The following is a 24,629-nucleotide window of genomic DNA, read 5'->3' as shown; positions in this document are numbered from 1 at the left end:
CGTACTAAATTTAAGAAAAAAGTTCGTCATTTATGAGGGTGTAGAATAATTTCTCCATATACCTCATAAAAAATTAAAGAAAAAAAAGAAAAAGGAAATTCAAGCACTCCGTCACTTACATTCACGTTGGCAAGAAAATAATTTTTAAAAAATAAAAAAATAAAAAAAAATAAAAACAGAGTCTGCAAATCCGCTGCATCTTTCTTTCTTTTCTTCTACCTATCTTTTTCCATCTCTCTCCATGCCACCTCTCACCACCACCCCACCACCATCACCTTCACTTTCTCTCTAAACCTCAGAGGCTTCTCGTCACTTTCCCGGGAAATTAGCCAACGAGAAAATTTAGAAAAAAGTCCTTGCAAATGGGCCGGAACTCATCGTCTCCCCCAGCTATCCTCGACGACAATGGCGGTGCTGGAGGTAACGATCTAGGCTTCCATTCGATTCGCGGTCGCTTGCCCTCCAAGCGGAACCCTAACCCTAGCCACCACCCAGACCGGGCCAGGGCCTACACGGATCGATCGTTCCCGCGCCCGAGATCGCACAACACCCGCTTCTATCGCAAGGGCTTGCTGTGGCTTTTTCCCTTCAAAGGAAAGTCGGTGTTCTATGTCGTCCTCATCTTCGCGGTCTTCGTCTTCGCGGTGGCCACGATGGTGTTGCAGAGCTCCATGACTTTGGTTTTCAGGCAAGGAAGTGAGAGAGGGCGGTTGCTCAGGGAAGGCTTGAAGTTTGGGAGCGCCTTCAGGTTTGTGCCTGGGAGGGTTTCGAAAAGGTTCGTGGAGGGTGATGGGCTCGATCGGGTTCGCATGGAGGCGAGGATTGGTGTTCGGCCGCCGAGGCTAGCTCTTGTGAGTGTTATCCGCTCGCTGCTTTTGTTTGAATTTGGATTGGTTTTCGTGAATTTGAAATTACAGTTCTTAGTGGAAATTGGTAAATCGTGTTTATCCAAGTGTGGTTGATCTCTGTTAATAATTTAATTAAGCACTTTCTGACAATGGGAGCGAATGTGGAACTGGTAAATGCAGTTTACATGAATGTTTGATTTCTGAGAAAACACAAAGGAAAGAAATGAGCTAGAATATGATCTTTTCTACTCTTTTATATCATGAATGCTTAATGGTTTAATGATTTTTTATCACCTGTTTCCGCTGAATTAAAAGTTTAGACTTAAAAAGTACTATGTAACTTTAGGTGCATTGTTTTGAGCGGAGGCTTGCAGGTTCTCAAGTCGTAGATGATGAAATATTGAAGATGCCGAGTTTTGATTTATTTTATTTTTCTGAATTCTTTGAGTATTACAAGTGTCGTACAGGTTATGATACTAGGGTATAAGTTGGGAACTCTTGGGAAAGCAGCTCTTGGGTTTATGAGAATATGTGCAAAGATTCAGACAAGTAAAAATGGTCTTGTTGAGGACGGTTGGATTTGTACATTTAAGGAATTGAAATGAAAGGTCCATAGACTGCTGGTACTTTGATTCTGATCTGAAAAATATTAAATTAATTAGTTGACTTTGTCTCTAAAATTCTATTAAGAGCAGAGTTTGTGATTTTCTACATCAAATCATTGACGTTACGAAGATGTAATTAGTGTTGTAGTCACAGTATTCACTTAAAAAACAGGATAACTGCGTAGAAGATGTTTTTTTTTTTTTTTTTTTGCTATACGAAACTCATTGTTATCACTGTCTTCCAAAAAAAGTTGAAAAAAAACAAAACAAAAGAGAAAGAAACACTGATTAAAGTAATTTTTTATTCTGGTCCAAAACAAGTAGAATTTTTATCGTCACCTAGCATTAAGACCTGGATTTTATGCTGTCCATGGAAAGCTCTCTCTAAGGAAATAGTAGAGGTTATTACACCATGTAAGGGTAGGTTACAATGGAAAAAACAATTCTGTTGCAAAGGTGTGGAGATTAATTGGAATTATCGGAAGAAAAATGAAAATGAAAAGTACTTAGTCCATAGGGTGACGCTATCAGAAAGGAGTTTATCAGGGCGGCAATTGAGGTTGAATGTCACCTGTGTTGCTTGAATCTTTGAGAAGGGATGGTGCAAAACGTGTTGTATGCTCAAATGGCTGATATGGTGCAAGCAGAAAGCTTGACTTTCCATGTGGATTATGATTGCTCTTTCACTTGCTTAGTAGCGTGAGAAGCCAATTTAAAGGAAAAGTTCTTTCATCTTTTTGCACTATGTAGGAAAGTGATGTGTTTATGTATTGGGAATTATATGTTTAATTTAAAAAATTTGGAACATGAGGTTAAGAATAATTTATTCCTGGTTTCTTATAAATGATCAGTTTTATCATTGTGCGGTACCTGTAAATTGTTTGTGTTTAGATTCTCTTTTACTTTTCTTGGGTATTGCTGGAGTCTTTAGTAAGATCCTCTATGCTCGTCAGGTTCATAAAGTTAAATCTGCAGTCTGCATGTTTGTCTGAAATAAGCAGATTTTACAATAAATAACTGTTTGTTTTTAGTATAGTGTCTCTGCTGAATGTTGATGCAAATAAGAAGCAAATTTTACGATAAAAACTATTTGTCTTGACATGAAGTAGTCCTCAGATCCTTTTTGTTTGACTGTATATTTACATTTCTGGTAAACCCATTTTGATAAATAGGCTAAATTTATTGGTCACTCAAATTCAAAAACCAAAGTTTGTCCTTATACTCTATTTTCCAATTTTAGAGTGGATGTTATTTAAGTTTTGATCTCGTTGGTCATGATTTCAAAAAAGAATTTGGCTGTTTGAAGCTGAGCTAGCCGTGGAAGTTTATGGTAGTGTAAGGAGCTTTCAAATATTTTTTTCTCTCGAATAACTAGTAAATCTCTACCAGTAACTTACAAGACCAATGTTACTTATTGGAAAACAGTCCTGTTTGATCTCTGTTTCGTCACATGGAATCTGCGGCTTTCTAATATTAAAGCATAGATTGGCTATTTGTAAGCTTCATCTTCGTGTTTTATGCTGTCTCATATGTTAATCTTCTTAGTTTGAGATACCAGGTTCCTCTATTTCCGTGTATTTGTGTTAGCTTAGAAAAGCTTTATTGTATATGCAGTTTTTTTCGTTTATTAACTAATAAGATTGATGTTAGCAGCCTTCCATGGTTAAATCTTATTTTCACTTCCTGATCAGAATATGGAACTGCCTCAATATCATTGGATACCATACTCGCCAGAAAAGTCTTTCTTATTTTAATATATTTTGTGTACTGAGTTGTTTTTCATATTGGTTGTGCCTACTTTTGATACATGTCAGATCCTGGGACACATGAAGAAAGATCCACAATCATTGATGTTGATTACTGTGATGAAGAATATCAAGAAATTGGGTTATGAGCTTAAGGTAAGTTGTTCTTACATGTGCTTTTTTCTATTCCTTTTTATGAGAAACAAAATAATTTTCTCAATATAATACAGAGATATGTCCAAACTTAGTAAGAAAGTGTCTGAAAATAAATAAAAGACCTAAAGTCCATCTGCTAGAAACACTCATATAAATGCTTTAAGTATATCAAATTAACATTAGAAACTGGCTCAACAATATCTTAAGAAACAGCTGGATGAATAAAGGAAAGGTATATCTTGGAATTCAGAGGAAAATAAAGTCCGCAACAATGGCCAAAAGAAAACAATTTGTTCATGGTTTTTAATTTGTTGTTGGTGATTTGCGAATTATTTAATTATTTGCTCATTGGGGTACATGGTGCCAATAGAGAGAGAAGAAAGCAAAAATTTTGTGGAAGTGTTGTCTGATGGTTAGAGAGAGAGAGAGAGAGTGGCTTCACTATTACTGGCTGCTATTCTTTATCTTATTGTGGGTACTGCATATGCTGCTCCTTTTTATATGGGAAAAAAAGGTGTTAGTGCATATTGATATACATTGTGTTAGTAAAATTAGTGATTCATAAACATAAATAACTGTGTTCTCACTACTACTTATGCCCTCTTGCAATGCCTATATGACAGATCTTTTCTGTAGCGAAGGGTAAAGCATATAAAATGTGGGAGCAACTTGGTGGCCACATTTCGATTTTAGCTCCGGAGCATTGTGGCCTTATTGATTGGTCCATGTATGTTTGCTTCTTAATTTATATCGGGGGTTATAAATGGTTTTTCTAATTGGATGGAAAGTATTTAAATTTTGTTTACTAGGTCAGAGTTTTTCTATTGTTGATCAACTTTAATTTACCATTTTCGTTTGTTCGCGAACTTGGCAAAATATTGAATACATATAATTTTCTACAGTTTTGGAGGTGTTATTGTGGACTCGCTTGAAGCAAAAGAATCCATGTCAAGGTGGGTTGTTTGACATTCCTTTTCTACCATGCTGAATTCTATGATCTATAGTTATCGTTAAGAGGACTTCCCTTGCATGCAATACCTGCTTGATCTGATTGACACGAATCCAATCATACTCCATCTGATAGACAAAAAAGTATTTTTGGTGGTTATTCATGTTAATATCTTGAATTTGTAATTGCTCTTCAATAGCAAGAAAACTTAGGTGCAAATATGAAAGTTGAATGTTGCTGAGAAAATGTCCAATCTATGAGCTTGTGTTTGGAGTAAAATTGGAATATAGGAGTTAGTGCCATGGCATTAGGATGAGATGTTAGGAATGGTTGTAACAGATTTAAAGAGTATATGAAGTTTAAACAAAAGCTATACTATATTAAATTGTATTCTTATTCGAGTAGCCAAAAATAATATTTCGTATTGTTTGTCTCTGTTCTCAAGCAATATTGCCTGATGTTGTGATATATGATGGGTACGATGATGATTTTGCTGAAGTATTCATGGCAGTGATTTGTTCAAGCGATTTGTTTAGTCCAAAAACTTATTCTGAATTCCTTGTTAATTTCATTTTGACATATAATATTGACGGGCAGTAATTATTTCATCTATGATTTAGTCTATGAGCTAATTGAAATTCTTTGTCTATCTTCAATTTTCTCGGAAACAATGTAAATGTGTTCACAAATAGGTTTTTTCCGCCTTCCTTCTCTTTTCTTTTCTAACTGCTTCATATAAAAGATAAAGGCATACTCATATTAAAACTGCACATAAGAAAATGCATATGCAAAGTTGCTTCAGTTGGACATGCTATGATTAGTGAGTTTTAGATTCATGCAGCCTTATGCAGGAGCCATTTTGTTCAGTACCACTGATATGGATAATTCAAGAAGATACACTTGCTAATCGTCTTCAATTGTATGGAGAAATGGGCTTGAAGCATCTTGTTTCTCATTGGAAAAGGGCTTTTAATAGAGCTAATGTTGTTGTGTTTCCAGATTTCACTCTGCCGGTAGGTCTGCAAAATAATTGGTTTGCACCTTATTTCTAATTATTTTTGCAAATGATTTTTCTATTGGTTCTCAACTTTTCTTATTTTTATCCTTCCATCCTGTATCAGATGTTATATAGTGTTCTTGACACTGGAAACTTCTTTGTCATTCCTGGATCACCAGTGGATGTTTGGGCTGCAGAAAGGTACAGTAAAACCCACTCCAAGGATCAGTTGAGGAAAAGCAATGGATTCGAGGAAGATGATATGTTGGTTGTAGTTGTTGGGAGTTCATTCCTCTACAATGAGCTTTCATGGGACTATGCTGTGGCAATGCATGCTATTGGACCACTGCTACTAAAATATGCAAGGAGGGAAGATGCAGGAGGGTCATTTAAATTTGTTTTCTTATGTGGTAATTCCTCCGATGGATATGATGATGCTTTCCAGGTAGTTAGTCTTTAATCGATGCTACTAGAATATGCTATTGTCCCAGTAGTTATCACATTTTGAGCTTCTTGCATCTTATATAATGCTCCTGTATTTTCTTAAGCAAAGAATTTTCTTGGCAAATGATGACTGGAAAAAGAAAGATTACTTTGCAATATGAATTTGATTGCGGAGAGAATGACGATGGTGGCTGAAAATGAAGTCCTTTTGTATATTTCATTTGATACTCTGGTCAATCTTCTGATCTGTTTTACAGGCGTTAGTTCATAGGACTAATGTGAAATGCATTTTGATCCATTGATCTCTTTTGTAGGAAGTTGCTTCACCTCTGGGACTTCCTCGCGGTTCTGTAAGGCATTTCGGCTTGAATGGTGACGTGAACAGTATGTTATTAATGGCTGACATTGTTCTCTACGGTTCTTTCCAAGATGTACAAGGTTTTCCTCCATTGCTTATCCGTGCCATGACCTTTGGGATCCCAGTCATTGCACCTGATTTTCCTGTCTTGAAGAAATACGTGAGTTCCCTAAAACTCTTCCTGTCTTCATAGTTCATTGATATGCTTTGGAGGGGTCTGTTTCATTGTCTTTTCCTTTTGTGAAATTACAGGTAACTGATGGAATTCACATAAATACTTTTCCAAACCATAATCCTGATGCTTTAATGAAGTCTTTCTCACTTATGATTTCAAAGGGGAAACTTTCTAAATTTGCTCGAACAGTTGCTTCTTCTGGGAGACTGCTTGCGATGAACCTGCTGGCATCAGAATGCATAACTGGTTATGCAAGGGTTTTGGAGAATGCACTCAATTTTCCATCAGATGCTCTGTTGCCAGGCCCAATCTCCGAGCTTCAACAAGGTACATGGGAATGGAATTTGTTCGGGAATGAAATAGATTATACAACAGGTGATATGCAAGGCATTGATGAGCAGTCATCCTTGGAAAGCACTAGTGTTGTTTATGCTCTTGAAGAAGAGTTTTCGGGTTTGGCTTACTCAACAAACATCTCTGATAATGGAACTTGGGAATCGGCACAAGATATTCCAACTCAATTAGATTGGGATCTCTTGACAGAAATTGAAAACTCTGAAGAATATGAGAGGTTAGAAATGGAGGAGGTATGTATTTCTGGAAATTACGGGAACTTGTGTGATATGAGCTCAATCCCACCAGTTCTTCCACGCCTTTTTTAGTGTCAATGTAATCTTTTTCGAAAGACACCTGACACGGAATTTTTTCTGTACTTGTAGCTATCTGAAAGAATGGAGAGAGACCCTGGTCTATGGGATGATATATATCGTAATGCCCGAAAAGTTGAAAAGCTTAGGTTTGAAGCAAATGAGAGGGATGAGGGAGAACTTGAGAGAACAGGCCAGTCAGTATGCATTTATGAGATATACAGTGGATCTGGGACCTGGCCGTTCTTGCACCATGGTTCTCTGTACCGTGGATTAAGTCTTGTGAGTTTCTTTCTCCTGTTTCCTTTTTGTGTATTTTTACGATGTTTTAATTTCTCACTTTGTTATTCAGTATTTCTACTATTCTCTTAGTTACATCTCTGCAAGTCTCATGTTCTTTTCTTAATAATTCTATTCTGTGACTTGGATGCATTTCTACTGAGAACTGCAATGAAAGCATTTAAACATGCTATAAATTACATAACATATCTACATTTCGTAACAGATATAAATCTTTGTTTAAATACGAAAGCCCTAGTTCTCTCTTGAACTTTGAAATAATATTTTACATCTGAGTCAATTGCCTTATCCTTTTGAATTTATCCTACAATGTATTTGGTAGTCAACCAGAGCACGGAGATCAACATCAGATGATGTGGATGCTGTTGACCGGCTTCCCATATTAAATGAAACTCACTATCGCAATATTCTCTGTGAGATTGGAGGAATGTTCGCTATTGCAAACAAGGTGGATAGCGTCCATAAGCGACCTTGGATTGGGTTTCAATCTTGGCGTGCTGCTGGTAGGAAGGTATTTCTTATTGTGGTGGGAATTTTTCTTTAAAGTTATTTGTGAGTCTCACTGGGTCCCTCCCTGCAATGTGGTTATGATCCTAACCATCTATTTTGTATGCATCCATTTAGTAATTATCTGGCAAAAAAATCTACAAAATCGAAAACTGTTTAGTCATCTATTTGTCATTAATAAATAGATGAATGTTTTGAATTAACATAGAAATAAAATGATATTCAAATAAGTAAATAATTTCAAATTTGACTGATTTTTTGCTTGGATGATCCTTGAATGGGAATCTAACAACTGGATGGTCCATATCAAAGGATCACATTGTGGGGTGGACTACAAGAATTAGAATTTGGTCCTTTTGTTAACATGAGGACATTATAAGATTAGGACTTCATATTTATATGCATACATACATGCATATACTCACACAAACCTGTTGGTTCTTTGGAATGGTTTTGGTGTCACAGAAAAATAAAATAAAATAATAGTTCAACTTTGATGTACTAATGAAAGATATCAGCTACAACACAAGTTTTGAACCTGGTATATCCTGATTCAACTGTATGTATATATGCACGTATACTTGAAGAAAAAGAAAAAGAAGAAAAGAAAATGTATGTGTGTGAGTGTGTGTGTGTGTGTATGAATGCATTGTTCTTTAGTTTCGCATCATATTCATCATTGTTTTCCCCAAGCAGGTTTCTTTGTCCAAGAAAGCTGAAAAAGTTTTGGAAGAAGCAATACAAGACAACACGGAAGGTGATGTGATATACTTTTGGGGACGCTTGAACATGAATGGTGGGATGACGGGAAGCAAAGATGCACTCACTTTTTGGTCCGCATGTGACATCTTGAATGGGGGCCATTGCAGGTAGGTTTTATGAAATATTAGTTGAGCTACTGTTGTTTGCACACATAACTTGGGTGACTTATAGCTGTCACTGTTTTCATGGGTTGCGAATATAATATGTGATGCAATGCTCTTAGGAGATATGCTCTTGAAAGTGAAATTCTTTGGTGAGGCAGCTGTATGCGACCACCTCTCACAGTGGGTGGGAAGGTGGCCACATAGGGCTGTGCTATACAAGAATTATCCTCTTGAACAGTGGATTTTATGGCTGGTATTATGAGATTATGAGGTCTTGTCTTGCCTCGTCATCAAATGCCAATAGTGCACTTAGACCAAATGATTCCAGTTTCATTAGTATTACCATTTTTTTGGCCAGAGCATTCACATAACTTTATAATACATTTTTGGATTAATAGACCAAACCACACAATTAGCTTTGTTTCAAGCTTCATAAAATCATGTATGAAAACAAGTTTTTTTACCAACTACTCTTTGATATTGTCAGGCAAAAAAAGGAAGGTATACATACTCAAATACAGGTTTTTTTTTTTTTTTTTTTTTTTTTTCCAATGAATCAAAAAGATGGGCCATCAGTTTCGTAATGTGAGCATGCACAAAACGTTCATTCATAGACCCTCCCATGTATTAATTGGGTGTTTAAGGTTTCATATTTCCACAATTCAATTCTGATTGGGTTTGCTTGGTCCTACAGTCATGAGTTTGATTTCATTAATTCATCAAGATCGATGTTCCTTGAACATAACTTTTTTTTCCACCCAAAATGATTGCAGAAATGTTTTTGAACATGCATTTCGCTGGATGTATGCCTTGCCAAATAATACAGAAGCTCTTCCTCCCATGCCAGAAGATGGTGGTCACTGGTCTGCGTTGCATAGCTGGGTGATGCCAACTCATTCGTTCCTTGAGTTCGTAATGTTTTCTCGGTAATTTACTGAGGATCTGAAATCTAATAACATTTTTTGGTTTTATTCAGTCGCAGCCCTCAACACTAAAGGAAGTTGATGATGGTTAGTTATGAGAGTATTATAAGTGAAATTTTGTATTTGAACTACAGGATGTTTGTCGATTCTCTGGATGCATTGCACACCAACAACAGCGGACAAAGCATGTGCTTGTTGGGTTCTTCAGAGCTTGAGGTATGTCATGTAGGTCTTTAGGTATAGTTTTTCTGGTCCCACTGGGAGTTTAATTTTCCTCACCATTGTTTAATAATCAACAGCAAAAACATTGTTACTGTCGGGTATTAGAAGTCCTTGTCAATGTCTGGGCTTATCACAGTGCACGAAAGTTGGTTTACATAGATCCTATCTCTGGTTCAATGGAGGAGCAGCACCGAATTGATCAACGCCAAGCATTCATGTGGGCAAAATATTTCAATGCTACATTACTGAAGAGTATGGATGAAGATTTAGCAGAAGCTGCAGACGATGGTGACCATCCAAGGGAGAATTGGTTGTGGCCTCTAACCGGCGAAGTGCATTGGCAAGGAATTTATGAGAGGGAAAGGGAAGTGAGATACAGGCTAAAGATGGACAAGAAGAGGAAAACAAAAGAAAAATTACTTGAAAGAATGAAGTACGGATACAAACAAAAGACGCTTGGAGGATAGGAAGGTTATAGTTGTAGTTGAAATGGTCTACTCCTAATTCTGTCACACTCCGAATTACGATATGGTTCTGAACTCGTCAACTTGGGAGTGGGAGAAGAAGACTCTCGAGGATGGAGGATACGATTATTCTTTCTAACAGCGACGGTATGGTTTGTAAAGAGGAATTTTGTAGGTCTTTTTCTCTGACTGAATATATAGATACTCGGAAGTGGGTGGAAGACAGTAGCTTTTCCAGCAATTGCAGCTCACTTAGCATGTGAGGCGTTTTCACGTTTCAAGTCGCAGAGGCAGAGGCTACCAAGTTTTTTAGCAGTATACACACACAGTCTGAGGCTACCTAGTTTTTGAGCAGTATACACAAACATTCGTTGAAATTCTTTTTCACAATTGACAACATCATGTATTCTTTTGGCAATGTTGATAGGAAATTTTGATTAAAATAAAGCAGTTCTCGGTGGTTCTTGTTTTGATTTTTTCATACACTGAACGTACAGTTTCCCAGCGATTTTATTGTTCATGTCATCTTGGTTACACGTGTAATAATAGTGTATGTTCGTGTTGAGAAGACTCGACGAGATTAATAATCATGTTGTGTTGATCTTGACCCAACTAGTCTAATACATGCCTCTTTAACCAGACAGACTCTGCATGATTTAGTGTAATGCATCAATTTTCACGACAGAGGTGATTAGATTACATGATGTGGGGGAAGAAAATGCATCAATTTTCCTACATCAGTGAATTGAATGTCCTCTTGCCCCTTGTTATTATGTCGACAATGGTAATCCAAACTAGAAAATGAGGTCTGACTAAGGTGACGGGGTATGAGTGGTAAATGGGTTGTGTGGCGGGCTCTTTGCTCGGGCATCGGCCTATACAACTCAGTGATACATCAAGATGTATCACAACCTCAAAAGAAACACTGGCTTGGTTTCTCTTTGACAAGAACTGGCATGCAACATGTGAACTCGTAAGGCTGTATTTTACCCTAGCAATGGCATTAAGCAAAAATCGATCTTCATGCTCTTGGTTTAGCAATCGTAAATCTCAACTCAGATAAGCACTCATATTTTCATCCATTACAAATATGTGGACAAACAAGATACAAGAACACCTTCACTTTCGGTTGAAGAATGATTTAGCCTTGCGCATTTATATTGAGTTTGTTCATATTCGTCCAGAGTTCTGAGCTCCAATAGCATTAACATAGCAGATACTATATTCTAGCAGTTCCTGTAAATGCCTGAGCATATCTCTAATTTGTTGTTTACAAGGGGGAAAAAGAAACATCCATGTTTTAAGCGGCAGACGACCTGAGATTAAAGAGGCTGGTACAAAGTTACTTTACAAACAATTATATATGGTGTTTGTACATGGAATGAACTGAAAGTCACAGAAATTTCATGGGAATGAATTCTCATTGGTTGATCTGTTTAGGGCATATATTTCCTTTCTCTAGCTATAAAGTATCAAATGGTTTACTTCATTTGGGAATAGCTGAGTTTACGAAAGTTGGGTAGAAGATTTTCTACCTTGCACTTCTTCCTTTTTATCCGGTGGCCGAGCCCCTAAAAATCCCTCAATAGCAACTCCAGAAGCCAGTGAGGATTGAACAACTATATCATAAGACTTTGGTGAGAGGTCAAGGCCCTGATTTTGAGCCGTCAAATATAAGTCATATGCAAGCCTTGGTTTACCTCCATTGGCCAGACCCTCAATCATCATTTCATACGTAACATTGTTTGGTGAAATGTTCTGATCCTTCATGCGCTGAAACCATTCATATGCAGCATTGGTTGAACCGTTTCGTGCAAACCCACTGATAATGGCATTGTATGTGACAACGGTTGGCTCGATTCCTGATGAAACCATCTCATGAATGATGGTATCTACCATATTCAATTTTCCGTGTCCACTGAACACTGAAGCCATAATTGTGTATGCATACAAGTTCGGTTTTACACCAACCTTAAGCATATGTTCCCACACCTGCCGGGCCTCATCATAGAGTTTTCCCTTCTCAAGGGCACTAAGCAATGCTCCGTAAGAAAGTACTGTAGGTTTTTGACCTTGTTCCACCATTCTTTTAAAAATCTTGACAGCAGCAGAAGTTTCTGCAGCCTTGGAACAGGCAACAAGAACTGCATTCCACTCCTTACTTCTAGGTTTAAGACCTTTCTCTTCCATCTTGTTGAGCAGCCTGATGCCCCATCTCCAAATTCCTCTTTTTCTAGCTGCAGTCAGAAGAACATTAAACTGAGATACTATCAATTCATACGACATGTTATTTGGCTTCGGCCCCCTGTCCAACATATCCTCATAAATCTCCAAAGCTGCCCACCATTTCTTAGCCTTTCCCATCAACCAAATTACATGGTTACACACAGATATACCTATTTCAGTATGCCTTTCCCTTATCCTATTATACAATTCTTTTGCCACAGTATAATGTTCTTCACGGGTGCAAGCCCACAAAAGGCGCTCGTGTTCTGCCCGACTGAGTGGAACCCCAGCAATATCCATCTGTGCTAGAAGTTTTAGAACGTTGGTACTTAAGTTATCATCCTTCACAAGCCACCGGCGCATCACTTGGTAGCAAACACGTTTTGTAAAGTTCTCAAGCTGTATAAACTCATGTTCCCAGTCTTCAACAGACTCTTTACTTATATCACCTTTATGGTACTTTTCTCTGAACTCAATGAAGAACTGTAAAGCTCCATTTCCATCTTCCATTCGTTGATAAGCCAGCAATGCTGTAGAATAGGACACTGAAGACGGAGTCAGGCCCTTCTTCTCAATATCCTCAAGAACATCAAGGGCCTTAGTACTTAGTCCCTGCTCTATGTAAATTGCCATTTTAGTATTGTAAGTTACAACATTCAGTTCCACCCCTTCCTCAGTCATAGCACTCAAGACTTTGTCCATTTCTCCAAATTGTTTAGACTGCTTCACTGCACCCAAAAGACTATTATATATGAATAAGTTTGGGGTAATCGAACCATTAGTTTCTTCACTCTTTCTCTTAAGCCATTCAACAACAGCAAATGCAGAATCCATCAATCTGTCTCTTCCGAAACCCCTGATCATGGATGAGAATACTTGAAGGGGCAAATCACCCTTGTCCTTAAGAACCACCTCTACATCATCTGCTGTTTTTGCAAACTGTAAGCTCAATGCTAGCGCACGCACATCAATCTTCTCATTTTTCTGCTCCCAATTTGCTCCTCGATTTCTTACATCTACTTCATTTTTATCTTCACCACCCTCTGCTTCATCCACAATTAGATGATCTCCCTTACTCTCACCTTCCCCTGACAACCTATGTTCCGATGTGGATTCTTCTATAACAATGTCATTCCCAATTGCTTGTTCTTCCAATGCCCATGCTACTACAAATGAAGCACCAAAGGAACGCTTCTTAGACTGACAAAAGCGAGCAGGTTTAAGTTTAGAGTACCCAGAAAAACACCCACAACCAAAATCGAATTTTGGGCTTCCACTAAAAGCCTCAGCCCCAATAGCCCCTGAATTGCTAGAAAGTAATAATACAGCACCACTTCTACCATAACAAACAGGAAAACCAAGGCTCCACATTTTTTTTCTTCTTATCCTAGTACTAAATTTACAAGAAGAACCAAGTTCAAAGCCTAACTGGGGCACTGCCCAGGTTTCACCCCTTGAAGGCCAAGTGACCAAAGCTTGCATTTTCCATGCAATTTACAGGAAAAGAGAAACAACCCAGAATTGTATATCCTGTGGAAGAGTAGGATCATAAAGGTTGTCATTATACAAATTTCAACGTAGTTTTCATCTTTAAAGAGAGAACTTATATGAGAAACAACAACTATCAGAGATGTGGTTACATACCTGAACTCCAACAACTGTTAGTTTGATTCTGAGTTTGCGAAATTCCCAGAAACTGTGAGAGTAGATTGAAAAGGCGAGAGAAATAAATTTGCAATCTTGGGGTGTGCCACTAATAAAACCAAGTGAACTTCCAAAGTGGGTTTTGATTTTATTTCCCCATGGTGCTGTGGTTTTCTCACAGCCATTCAATTGTAAGGAGAAGAAAATAAGAGGTGAGAGCTACAAATCAGTCAAACAATTGGAAAAAATGGGGGAAAATGAAGTAGGCCAGGCCTTTCCATTTAATTTGTCTTGGGCTCAACCTAATGGACTCAGTTATTTATTCTGCCCTAATTACCCATTTACCCTTTGCAGAATGGTGGTCAGGTCAGGTGCGACCCAATGAGTATTGTGATTTTACCATTTACCCCCCGCTCGAGTTGAAATAATTACACACCTCCCGCCCTCTCACAGCTTTACCAATTAGAATGCTGCCACTCAACACTCGAGAGTCGTTTTGTATTTTTCTATTTATTTTGTATTTCCATTTTGGCTTCTTACTCTCTCTCTCTCTCAGTCAGCCTCACTGTGTAGTAGCAGTAGGGTTTTGAAAAACCCCGAAACCTAATCTCTCGTCCTCAGTTCAGGTAATTCTCTCACTCTCTGTGCTTCTTTCGTTTTCCCAATTCTTAGGTGCTTCATTCTGACCCTCATTTCCAGATTTTTGCTTTTTTATCGCCATCTTTTGTGATTAGTCTGTTTGAGTTTACACATATCTTGTGGCAGTTTTAGATTCTTCAGTTCTCTGAAATTCATGTTTTTAATGTTGGGTTTTCTTGATATATCTCTCTTCTTATGTGGGTTGCTCTTGGCTTCTCTTGATGTTGATGTCTTTGGATTGTTTGCGTGCTTAAAACTGCGACCCTTTTGTACACACACATAAAACACACATGCTATGTTACTTTGTATATGTTGCGGATGCTCTATTTCTTCAATTAGTTACCAAAATCTGGCCCATATTAACTTGTGGCTATTTTAAAAATCATTCGGTTGATTTATTTATTTATTTATTAGTACAAGCGATAGTCTAAAGTCTAAACTAGAGAGGGGTGGGGGATTTCTCACACACACACACACACACAATGAAGATGCCGTGGGGGTTCAAACCTAAGACCACCAGTCTCCAAGTCTAGCCCCTTTTTCCACTGGACTAGACCCCTGTTGGCATCATTGGGTTAACTTCTCCGGCCTCTCTGCACTCAAAATCCATGGAGCTAGACCAGTGAGCTATTACGTTTTCTTCGAAGGTTGATTTAAGAAAAGATTCATTGTGCTACTTTATTATTGTGTATTTTATTTATTTATGATTTACCCCGTTTTCTTTGGGTTGTCGGAGCCCTCTTAGGTGAGAATTCTTGTTGGTGACTGTATGTTTTGCCAAGCTTCAAATAAATTGTAGGAAACAAAATAAGTTTGTATTTTGAACTCTCAAAACATCAATTCAAAATTATAATAAACCAGAGTTTATAACTCTTGAAAAGTGAACTTACACTTCTATATTATGATCTTGTTTTAATACGCATATTTTGATTCTATTTTCAAGTTGCACGCAAATCATTCATGCCATATCCCCAACTGGTATATCCATGATAATTTCCTGAAGCACTGGGGCAACTTTTGGTTTCATTTGCTGGGGTTTTTGTTTGTACAAAAGAAATTTTTGTGTAAGTTTCGACATTAATATTTCCCCTTATCTCCCTGTAGTCAATAGCATAAAGGTAGTATAAGATTTTCTTTCTTTTCCTTTCATCACCCATGATTTGTTTGAGCTTTCCATATTGACTGATGTGCTTGTGTATAATAGTACATTCAAGGTCATTTTATTCTGAAAGGGAAAGTAAGACTTATGATTCAGGAGCCATGGTGACTGTGATGACGAGTCATCATTGTATATCTTTGAAACGTTATTTACCCAAATGATTAAAGTTATATATTTTTCCAGTTTGGTTCTTTTTAAAGTTCAGTGTTGGCTTCACTTGTCTTTCCTTACTACTTGATTTGTTGTATCTCAATCAATTCTTTTGTTTTTTGTTTGTCTTTGAATTTATTTTATTTTAATGATTCCTGACTACCATTGTTGTTCAGAGCATTTTTCCTCCTATTAATAATGTTGTCCTTCTGTTAAAATATGAAACAGATTCGTTATTAGAAGACCCTATTTTTAGACATTTGCATGTTGGATGCCATTTGTGGTTGAGAGACATAAGTATTCATGTAGTGCCTGCTTTGATCCTTTATTCTAATTACTTAGACATCATCCAAATATCCAAAATACAAATAAGATTTCACAAGTGGCAAATGATTTTTTTTTTTAATGTAATTTTTTTGTATTGAATTGTTAGTGTCTGTTTGTTCATTAGATATTTTTAAATGCAATGTTTCTGTATCTCACATAGCTTACCTGCGTGTAGGTTTGAATTTCACAAGTGGCGAACTTTGTGAATGTAATGCATGCTATAAAGGGCGGCTGGGCAGGGCGTACATTTGCCCTGGCTAAAAACAATGAATCTGAAGGAAGGAAGTCCCGAATTCGGCGTTCAAAGGAGGAGAGGAAGGCAATGGTTGAATCCTTTATAAAAACGTAATCACATTATATGATTATAGTTTCTTTGTTTAAAATTGCTACCGTTCTAACTTACTGAGAAAAGGATGTAAAAATCACTAATCTTCTCCCGACCCTTTACACAGGATAATGAAATAAGAATGAATTCTATATTCCTGTATTAAATTATCTTAAATTGGAAGCTGTTGACCAAGCATTACCTCTCGTCCTATGATTGTTTGTTTTTTGTACTACTTTATTCTTATTCAGCAGGATACCACACTGCTTTTGGATGTCTTTAAGTCATGGTCCGTTTTCTACATCTGTGTTTATTGCTTCTGGATGAGCTTATGACCTACTTTGAAGATATATGCTTCTTTCCGATTGATTGCCACCCAAATTGTTTGATGTACAGTGCTTTGATATTTTTTATTTTACCTGTAAGAATAAAGAAAATTTATTCTGTCTGACCACTCTTTTAAGTACTTTTTATTTTTATGTTTCTCAAGTTCAGGTCAATGAACAGGAAAAGCTAATAGTAACCTTGATGTTTCATAGGAATAAAACATATAATTGTGTTGTACTTGCAATATTGTTTAGTTGGACCAATTTTTCTAGGTATATGCAGTAGTACTGTTGCCTGTTATAAGCTTGAGGGACTATTAGGATATAATAGTGCTACTGTTGTATTTTCTTAGTCGTAAGATTTTTGAATATCTATTTTCCATTTGTGAATTTCTCAAGGAAGCAGATAACTGCAACCTGTTTAGTGATCTTGCTTACAGGTATCAGAAACTAAACAATGGGAGTTTCCCATCACTTAATCTGACCCACAAGGAAGTTGGCGGGTCTTTCTACACCGTACGAGAGATTGTCCGAGATATAATCCAGGAAAATAGAGTGCTGGGTCCTGCTAAGTTTACTGCAGAGGAGCAGACCATTGATCATTTCTTGGAACAAAATCCATTGGGTTCCATCGCTACAGAACCACCAAATACTCTGTCAATATCATTAAATCAATCTCAGTTTATCTCCAATCAAAATCAGGGTAGAATTGAAGAACTGGTTTTCACATCGGATGGGCATTTAGCTACACTTGAACGTCAGAATTTTGACAATGGGAAAATCATCAATGGTACTCAAGTTGAAGTGAATAACAAAGAGTTTGAACTGAAATGTACAGAGTTACGAGTAAAAGGACCAGTGGAAACAGAGAAGAATGTTGCTGAAGAATCTGTAGTTCATAATGGGGATTGTATTGGACCTGAATATCAGATGGTTGACAATGGATTAATCAATGGTAACCAGGTAGATCTGAAAGACAAAAAAACTGAGGAACTGACATGTACAGAGCTACAAACAATTGAACCTTTGGAAGCAGAGAAGAATGTTGAAGAAGTTCCGGAAACATCTAGGTCTAAAGTGACTCCTATAGCAGCAGATGTGATAGTGGAGACATTTCCATTAAAGCCGGCTAATGAGACAAGTGAGAACTTGGATGGAAGGTTACAAGAAGTAACAGATTTGGCTATATCTACCGAGGATCGAGTAGAGGAGAATCTTTCAAGTCCATTGCTTGAGAACAATTCCGGCTCACTCGATGAGGAAGCATTAGGAAATGCCAGAGATCCATCACTTGAAAGCTCAAATTGCTCAACCTTTAACGATGGTGTTGTGCATGAAAAAGGAAGCACAGACCTTAATGTCAAAGCACCTCATAAAGATGTTCCAACATCTGAGATCTTAGAACAGAGTCAGCTGACTGCTGGACCTAAGGTAGTTTTATTTTGAATGTCTATAGATTTTTCATAATTGTTATTATTAATATATAATTAAAAATGAAGTGTCGATATGGTCATGTATTTGCATTCTTGCAATTCATGATTGGTTGTGCCCTCAATTTTAATATTGTTAGTCTAGGTCTAGTAATGATGTTAACACTGCTGGTTGGAATTTGCTTCAACATTGTCTCTTAGATTGATAGTAAGGATTCAATTATCCATACCATATTGAGTGCAGAATTCTCTTTTGCTCTTAACAATAGTTGCTTTTGTTCAAATCATGTCGGAGTAGAAATTTCAGCTTCAAACTATTGTTACTGCATTTTTACAGGCTATCAAAGCTCCAGATAGCCTACATACGAACAATATAAATAGTACCGGTGGTAGTAGTGAGCTGTCAAAAACCAAAGAGGTGCTTGTGATTGAAGACGAAGTTGATGTTCAATCCAGCGGCAGCTCCCGGAAAGGAAGCAGCCCAACTTTAGACAGAATTAATCTGTAAGTATATGTAGTAAACCAACGGAGTGTTCGTTTTTTACTTACAGAACTAGGCAATTTAACATTCTTGTGTAGGATCATTAATTTGCCTGGTCGATTGTTTCTCTTGGCAGTGAATCATGGGAAGGGAGATCTCAAAAGTCGGCAAAACCAGAAGGTAACCCACTTTGGGACGTATTTAAAGCGTTTATAGACGCCTTTGTGAAATTTTGGTCTGAATGAACTTAAAGAGTGTAGTTTCAGTTTTTGTTACTGGTGAGTGAAACAAGGAGTTCTGTACCTGCCAGAGTAATTTGTGATTTCACTTGGGTTAATTGTGTGGTCTTTCATTAGACTGGTTTTCTACTTTCCCATACTTAACATGACTCAAAACAAAACTGAACTAAATAGTTTTATTATGCCTCTACTCGGTCGAGGCTGGTTAAACCTGACTATCGGTACACTAGGAAAATCATCCAAAAACTCCATAATGTCAGAAACAATATTAGGACTGAAAGATAAAAAGCTGATTTCTGTAAATTTATTTTGTCACGGTCCATATTCAGCCTAAACTAAATCCAAAGAGGTGAGGCTCTTATTTTACATGAACAAGCAATTAAGTCTTCAAGTCTGTTTCAGTAACTTCTTGTATTGGATTTGAATCCAACTTTTTAAACTTAAAAACAGAATTTGAGTTCAAAACTCAAAAAATTTGTTTGGTAGGTCTAGTTTTGAAAATCCAAACTCAAAACACTCAAATACTTGAAAACATAAAAAAAAATATCTGTTTTCAGATTTTTTTTTAATTTATAAAAACTGTTTTCAAGTTGGATACAAAACAAGTTTTTGAGTTTTAAAACATGGATTTTAGAACTCCTTGTTTTAAAAGTTTTTGAGTTCCTATTTGAATAGGATACCAAACAAGTTTTTGAATTTTAACAATTGTATTTGAGAACTCCTTATTTTTAGAGATATTTAGTGATATACTCATTTCTAGCACTAATATTATAAATAAACCCTACACAATTGAATTCCTATAAACAAACCCAAAAAAAATCCAAAAAATGATAGCTAGCCTTATTGAATTTAATATTGATTATTAAATTACTTTGATGCCCTATTGAGTGCTTTGGGTATTTTTATGAGATTTTGGGGTTGGGCTTGTTTTAAGAAATTGATGGCAGTTTTGTAATTTATAAGAAGTTAAAAGCTTTTTTGTTATGTTGTAAATGGGCTTTGGGTGTGTTTCTAAAGTCCATTTTATATAGGGTATTTTTATAATTTGGGCCTCCATATTGGGTATAATTGTGAATCTCCCTTATTTTTAAGAAAAATCAAAGTTTTGAGTTCCATATTTGAATAGGATACCTAACACCCCTTTAGATTTCCAACTACCAGGATATACAAAGATAACTTAATCAAACTCCAAAATATGAACATGAACACTTCCATTCCATTGCTTACAACACACACACACACACACACAAAGCTTTAAAAATTCCTACTACAAGACATAATTACATAACTTCCATTTACATAGTCTTCAAGTATGGTGGCAAGAAGTCGCAGAGCCATGAATTAAGGAGTAATGAAAAGAAACAAGTTCAATTTATTTAAGTGACATGGTCCAAAACGAAGTAGTTTTGGCTAGTTTTGCCTGCTACCCAGCATGCAGGACACGCTTTACTCAAAAAATTACACAAACACCTAATGGGCATTCCTGCCCAGCCAACCAAAGATGCAAAGGTTAATATCCCGCAGTTGCCATGTGGTTTTTCAGAGATGGGAGGTGCAACTGCATCTCCTTGCGCCTATGTGGCTCAGTCACTGGTGACAAGGGATAATTATTAATTTGAGTTGTTTGTAGGGGCTTTTTCATTCCGGTAGCTAAGAATGGGTCTGGGCTGCTGTAAAGTCCAAACGGGTGACCTTGCCCTTGTGTCTGAGTTCAAGAATCAGACCTCAAGAGTGCTTCGAAAGGGTTGTGGAGCCTTAGGAAACACCCTGGTCTCCTTCACCAACAAAACCAACAGTTGCTTACAGATAAATATATGGCTTAGCTTGAGAAGCTTGTGGCATGGAAGCTAAGCATTCATGAGTTTAGCATCAAAAAGAGGGAGGGCTTAGATTTCCTATGAGAAACAGGGGTTCAAAGTAAAGGGAGAAGGAATTTCAAGAGAATTTGTTGAGGAGAGAGAGAGAGGAAGAGATAAGGAAGGAGAAGTGGGTGGTTTGAGCAATATTCTGGCAGCTTGACGAAAGCTTCATCATGCTCTAGAATGGCTTGCCAGAAGAGAAGATGGGAAGAGATGGAGGAATATGGCTCGAAATTTAAGGGTTCCAGGGATGAGAGGTGATGCTTGCTCTCTCTGGATGTGGTTAAGATGATGGGTAGGAGATGCCCTCTTTTATAGGTGCTAGAAGCTCTTTTTTCCCAAGAAACCCTAGTTAGTTCTCTCCAATTTTGCCAAGTCTTCTTCTTCATTTCTCTTTTCTTCCTTTGATTTATCCTCATTTTTGTGAAATCCTTCTCAATCCAAACACACATAGACAAGATTTTTGGGAGCTTAAAGCCTTCCCGCAGCTGTTTCAGTGGCCATCTCCTATCTTTGGCTACCACCTCTCCTTCTTTCCTCCCTTATTTCATGGCAAAAGTTGGTAGGAGAAAGAAATGGGTAACGGCGTTGGTCTAAAGGGTGCTTTTTCTCCTAGCAACCTGCACGCACTAATATCCTTTGGTTTTTTTAATGGTCTACCTTGAGGTTTGCCTTTGACCACGTGCTAGAGTCTCCCAGGTAGCCTGCATACATGAGTAACCCTTGGGTTTTGTCATGGTTTTGTCTCCAGCCATGTGCTGGAGACTTTCAAATATTTTCTTGGTCATTTGGGCCTTTCTCTAAGGTGATGGGTTAGCCTACTAAGGGGATGGGCCAATTTTCTAAAGTAATGGGCTACATTTTCCTCTCTTTTATACTTACCCACATATTTAGGCTTAAGAAATGGGCTCGAATTTTGGGGCTCTCAAGTAGCCCAAAACTTCCATTTCTTGGCTCATCATACCACAACCCACTCAGCAAGCCCCGGCCATTTACGTCGCTTGGGCCCACTTAAGCTTGTAGTGTGGCTAGGTGCAAAAATAAGGGTTTTCTGCTTAGCATTGCATGTCGATTGGCGTGCTTGAATTTTATCATTTTTGAAAAGGGATATGATGCTTGACGGGATAATTAGCATGGGTTCGTAGAGCCAGTGCATTTTATAGGCTCATTTCAATTCTTAGCGTGACGGATTACATATTTATTTGGCATGGCACGTGGATCGTGACTTATGCGAGCGTGTATGACGAACTTTCACGTGCTCAAATTGGATTTCTCTTTAACAAGGTATCACACTAGGCTTGGAATATATTTGAGCCCAACTCTTGAATTCTTTGGGCCTCAACACTGTTAAAGCCATACAAGTGATGCAATCTCAGTCCTCATAAAGGGTGAAAGAAAAACCTGACATATGCACAATACACTAAATGAACACAACGAGTAAACAAGTGTGGCAAGCTAAGGGCATTTTGGTATTCTACGATAATCCAAAATTTTAAATTTAAAAACAATATTTGAGTCCAAGACCCAAAAAAATCTATTTGTTATGCTCAGTTTTGAAAACCCAAACTGAAAAATATATAAACACTTCAAAACAGAAAAATATGTTTTTCTTTAGAAGCATTTTCTAGAAACAGTTTTCAAGTTGTCTACCAAACAAGTTTTTAAATCATACAAAATGAATTTTAGAACTCCTTATTTTTAAGAAAAATCAAAATTTTTGAATTTCTTACTCAAACGCTCCCAGAAAGAAAAATACTAGCTTGCTACGTCATAGACTGAGAGTAAGACTGTTGATGCGTAAAAGTGGTTTGACACGTGGTTCGCCCAACTTAGTGATATTGTGCCTTTGGAAGGGAGTTAGTCTTCGTAAGATCAAGTTCCTGCAAAAAGGGAACGTTCGGTAAGACCTTGGGGTACCGGTGCGGTACCGGCCGAAGGCTCTCCGATGCTTAAGTAAGTACGGATTTAGTAAAGATTAGACTACAGATCAAGCGGTAGCGTACCGTTGGTTCCTCTGTCCCCCCTTCTTTGGGAATAGGGGTCTCCTTATATAGACCTTGTGAGGTGTGCTTATTTTGGAATTTCCGATGTGGGACTGTAGGAGCGGACTGTGAGCATGACACGTGTCCAAGGGCAAAAGCATCAAGATGTATATGTTTCGGTAGGGTTCCTGCCGAAGGGCCTGTAGTGTGAAGCTGTCGATTCTGTCCACGTGTCGGGTGGTCATTGGTCGTTTAATTCGGGTATAAACAGTAGTCCCCCAAGTTCTCTTCCGAAGGTTCTTCGGAAGGGAATTTGGTTCTACCCTGATGGTTCGTAGATGCCCTGCCGTTCGGCAAGTTCGTTTGGGGGAGGCTCCCCTGAGATCTGAAGGGTCGCCGATGCTGAGAGGGGTGAAGGCAAGGACTCTTCGTTTCCCGCGCCTGGCGCGTGGAGACGCTTCGTCTTCCGTACTTGGCGTGCAGAGACGCTTCGTCTTCTGCACCAAGCGTGCGCCTCACACCACCACCCACAAGACGACACGTGGCCTGTGAGGTGACGCTTGACGGCCGTATTCATGAGCCGTTTGGTTTCCCGAGGCGTACCGTTGTATCCATCCTCCTATAAATAGAGATGGCTCCAGGCATAGAGCTCACTTTGCATTTGAGAGTGGCGAGAGCTTTGTGCGGGAGATTACCGAATATTGTGAACGGCAATCGAGGCGATTTCCAGGAGAGTTCTCGGCAATCGAAGCCTTCAACAACACCCAAGGTAAGGTGTCGTTCGGTACTCCCAACTTTCTTTTTATTCGATTGTATCTTCTTATGGCGTAGGCTTGCCGATCGCAACATAGGATTTCTTTCGGTAGTCTAGTGACCTATAGGTAGTAACGTAGACATCGGTAGGATAGTTCATCACACCACCACCTTAGCCTTCGTTTCCTTTCCTTTTTGTAGATGTCTGCTAGCGAGTCTTCTTTCGGCAGTGAGCCCAACGCGTTCGATGAGGAGTTGTCATCGGGCTGGGACACGTCCAGCGGGGCTGCGAGCCTCGGAGCCGAGAGTGGAGAGGACACCGATGTGGAAGTTATCGGTGAGGAGGTGACCTCCGTTCCTGTCCACGGCGTCGGCAAAGGACTGATGACGGGGCAACCTCTTCCCTTGGCCGCCGTCTATAGGGATGGTACCCGCGTCGGTACCTTCGAACTCCAGCCGGAGGCTTCCACCTCTGGGCGCGACGATGTCGTCGCCGGTCCGTCCCGGCCGAGGGTTACGATCGTCCATCGAGAGCGGTCGAGGATACCGTTGGGCGTACCGAAGAAGACCCTGTTTGGGGTCGATTATTTGGAGCCGAACAAGCTTACCGAACGGGAGCTTGCAAAGATTAGGGCCGAATACCTCATCCCAGAATCGGTGAAGATGAGGATCCCGAGCTCGACCGAATCCCTCAGCGACCCCGGGGAGGGCGAAGTCGCCTTCTTCACCGATATGCTGGTGCAGGGGGTCAGGTTGACGTTGCAGCCAGCCGTCCAAAAGATCTTAGCCCAGATCGGGTACGCCCCGGGCCAATATAACCCCAACTTCTGGGTGGCCCTGATGGGGGTGATAGCTGCCTTCGGGATTGCCGGGGAGGGGGAGC

At 38.6% G+C, this 24,629-nt stretch overlaps 3 protein-coding genes across 6 annotated transcripts; 2 read left to right on the top strand and 1 right to left on the bottom strand.

Moving 5' to 3' along the window:
• Positions 1-200: 200 nt before the first annotated feature.
• Positions 201-10,774, top strand: LOC117618509. 4 transcript variants are annotated; one of them, XM_034348074.1, is made up of 14 exons: positions 201-851; positions 3,268-3,354; positions 3,978-4,081; positions 4,257-4,307; positions 5,145-5,316; positions 5,425-5,745; positions 6,059-6,262; positions 6,355-6,864; positions 6,997-7,206; positions 7,547-7,735; positions 8,428-8,600; positions 9,371-9,523; positions 9,655-9,736; positions 9,820-10,774. In XM_034348074.1, the coding sequence occupies exons 1-14, from the start codon at positions 363-365 to the stop codon at positions 10,207-10,209; spliced, it is 3,135 nt and encodes a 1,044-aa protein (XP_034203965.1). In that variant the 5' UTR covers positions 201-362; the 3' UTR covers positions 10,210-10,774. The 4 variants fall into 4 exon arrangements, with proteins under 4 accessions (XP_034203965.1, XP_034203966.1, XP_034203967.1 ...); XM_034348075.1 differs by having other exon boundaries at positions 3,996-4,081; positions 9,820-10,568; XM_034348076.1 differs by lacking the exon at positions 7,547-7,735 and having other exon boundaries at positions 9,820-10,568.
• Positions 10,775-11,488: 714 nt separating this feature from the next.
• LOC117620327 (protein LOW PHOTOSYNTHETIC EFFICIENCY 1, chloroplastic-like) lies at positions 11,489-14,252 on the bottom strand. The gene is made up of 2 exons (XM_034350492.1): positions 14,077-14,252; positions 11,489-13,962 (listed from the first exon to the last, which is right to left on the bottom strand). Exon 2 carries the CDS (start codon positions 13,912-13,914, stop codon positions 11,713-11,715), a length of 2,202 nt encoding a protein of 733 aa, XP_034206383.1. The 5' UTR covers positions 13,915-13,962; positions 14,077-14,252; the 3' UTR covers positions 11,489-11,712.
• Positions 14,253-14,564: 312 nt separating this feature from the next.
• LOC117617171 lies at positions 14,565-19,268 on the top strand. Its single transcript, XM_034346452.1, has 5 exons — positions 14,565-14,702; positions 16,527-16,696; positions 17,443-18,433; positions 18,770-18,936; positions 19,050-19,268. The coding sequence occupies exons 2-5, from the start codon at positions 16,563-16,565 to the stop codon at positions 19,156-19,158; spliced, it is 1,401 nt and encodes a 466-aa protein (XP_034202343.1). The 5' UTR covers positions 14,565-14,702; positions 16,527-16,562; the 3' UTR covers positions 19,159-19,268.
• The last annotated feature ends 5,361 nt before the right edge of the window (positions 19,269-24,629 follow it).

This window comes from Prunus dulcis, chromosome 2 (assembly GCF_902201215.1).
Source record: "Prunus dulcis chromosome 2, ALMONDv2, whole genome shotgun sequence".
Classification (NCBI taxonomy): domain Eukaryota; kingdom Viridiplantae; phylum Streptophyta; class Magnoliopsida; order Rosales; family Rosaceae; genus Prunus; species Prunus dulcis.
This window is presented reverse-complemented; position numbering and strand designations above follow the sequence as displayed.

What these genes read in the sequence shown, in the direction of transcription:
- LOC117617171 (XM_034346452.1), top strand. Translation starts at nt 16,563, where the DNA reads ATGCATGCTATAAAGGGCGGCTGGGCAGGGCGTACATTTGCCCTGGCT. An exon ending in AGCTGACTGCTGGACCTAAG is followed by an intron (nt 18,434 to 18,769) that starts GTAGTTTTATTT and finishes GCATTTTTACAG; the next exon opens with GCTATCAAAGCTCCAGATAG. An exon ending in ACTTTAGACAGAATTAATCT is followed by an intron (nt 18,937 to 19,049) that starts GTAAGTATATGT and finishes TTCTCTTGGCAG; the next exon opens with TGAATCATGGGAAGGGAGAT.
- LOC117618509 (XM_034348074.1), top strand. Translation starts at nt 363, where the DNA reads ATGGGCCGGAACTCATCGTCTCCCCCAGCTATCCTCGACGACAATGGC. An exon ending in GGCCTTATTGATTGGTCCAT is followed by an intron (nt 4,082 to 4,256) that starts GTATGTTTGCTT and finishes AATTTTCTACAG; the next exon opens with TTTTGGAGGTGTTATTGTGG. An exon ending in GCAAAAGAATCCATGTCAAG is followed by an intron (nt 4,308 to 5,144) that starts GTGGGTTGTTTG and finishes AGATTCATGCAG; the next exon opens with CCTTATGCAGGAGCCATTTT.
- LOC117620327 (XM_034350492.1), bottom strand. Translation starts at nt 13,914, where the DNA reads ATGCAAGCTTTGGTCACTTGGCCTTCAAGGGGTGAAACCTGGGCAGTG.